Consider the following 1,171-nt stretch of genomic DNA (forward strand, 5'->3'; position numbering starts at 1 on the left):
TGCTACTTTATATAAGCACACACACACACACACACACACACACACACACACACACACACACACACACACGGAAACACAATACAACACAAATTGACGTGAATGTTATAAAAACAAGTTCACATTCACCCCAAAGTAAAAAGAAGCTGGAATTTAACTCTAACTGCTGTCTCTCTGTCTGTCTTTTAGCCCACACACGTCCCTGAGTCGTGCAGCTTCACTCTGGGTGCGGCTGGAGATCAGGTGTGCGGTGTGGTGCCGTGTTGGGATGTTCTGCAGGACAGTCAGACAGCAGAGGACATAAAGCTGCTGCTGAGTTTGGAGAGTGCAGAGGCGCAGTGGAGTCCTCCGGCCCTCGTGAGGACAGATTTCCCCAGACAAGAGCGTTCCTGTGCCGGTGGAGCCGGACACCGACTGGCCCTTCAACACCAGGTACAGCTGAACCACAGCAACACTTCAGTCACGTGTGCTTATGTGACGCTAACACACCTCGGTCCTCAACGAGATGCTAGAGGTCCTTCAGACGTCAGTGTCATTCTGGAGATCAGCTGGTTAGTTTGGTCCTGTTACTTCTGCTGCTAGATGACGTGATTACACTGACCACCAAAAAAGACTATTTCACCAGGACTCACTATGAATGTGAGAAACTGCAACACAATATGGTGGAATAAATCCTGCTTCTAAATAAAAGAGGCAATAGATAAAGACATTTCATCACTGTAGCTGCTATTAGAAACACCGATAGCAGTCAGTGAAACCGTTTACTAATGAATGCTGTAGCACTGAGACTGAGGTGTGTGTGATCGGACACATTCAGAAACACAGCGAATCGTGAGATCAAGCGCTTGTGTTCATGTGTGCTCAACTGAACTCTCTCTCGCTCTCTGTGAGTCTTGTGTTAATAATGACGCACCCGGGCATCTCAGGTGTCTCTGGGTGGAGGGTTGGGCAGCTTCTGTGGTCAGTAAGTGACTCTTTTGTGTGTGTGTGTGTGTGTGTGTGTGTGTGTGTGTGTGTTTGTGTTTCAGGCCTCTGGTTCTGACCTGTCAGGAGCATCTGGGCGTCACGTATCTGACTGTGAGTGAAGATCAGTGTCCACGCATGCTGATTCACAACCGCTGCCCCCAGAGCCTCTTACTGAAGGAGAACACCAGGGGTAACACACACACAAACG

General features: G+C 48.8%; 1 protein-coding gene across 1 annotated transcript in view; it reads left to right on the forward strand.

Moving 5' to 3' along the window:
• Positions 1-1,171, forward strand: part of LOC107679547 (vacuolar protein sorting-associated protein 13B-like) — a 19,307-nt gene that overhangs the window by 331 nt on the left and 17,805 nt on the right. Inside the window, exon 3 of the mRNA XM_016475122.1 lies at positions 187-429. Within this exon, the coding sequence (XP_016330608.1) occupies positions 187-429 (243 nt within the window). The remainder of the gene's footprint in view (positions 1-186; positions 430-1,171) is intronic.

This window comes from Sinocyclocheilus anshuiensis, unplaced genomic scaffold (assembly GCF_001515605.1).
Source record: "Sinocyclocheilus anshuiensis isolate Anshui unplaced genomic scaffold, SAMN03320099.WGS_v1.1 scaffold1680, whole genome shotgun sequence".
In the NCBI taxonomy this organism is placed as follows: domain Eukaryota; kingdom Metazoa; phylum Chordata; class Actinopteri; order Cypriniformes; family Cyprinidae; genus Sinocyclocheilus; species Sinocyclocheilus anshuiensis.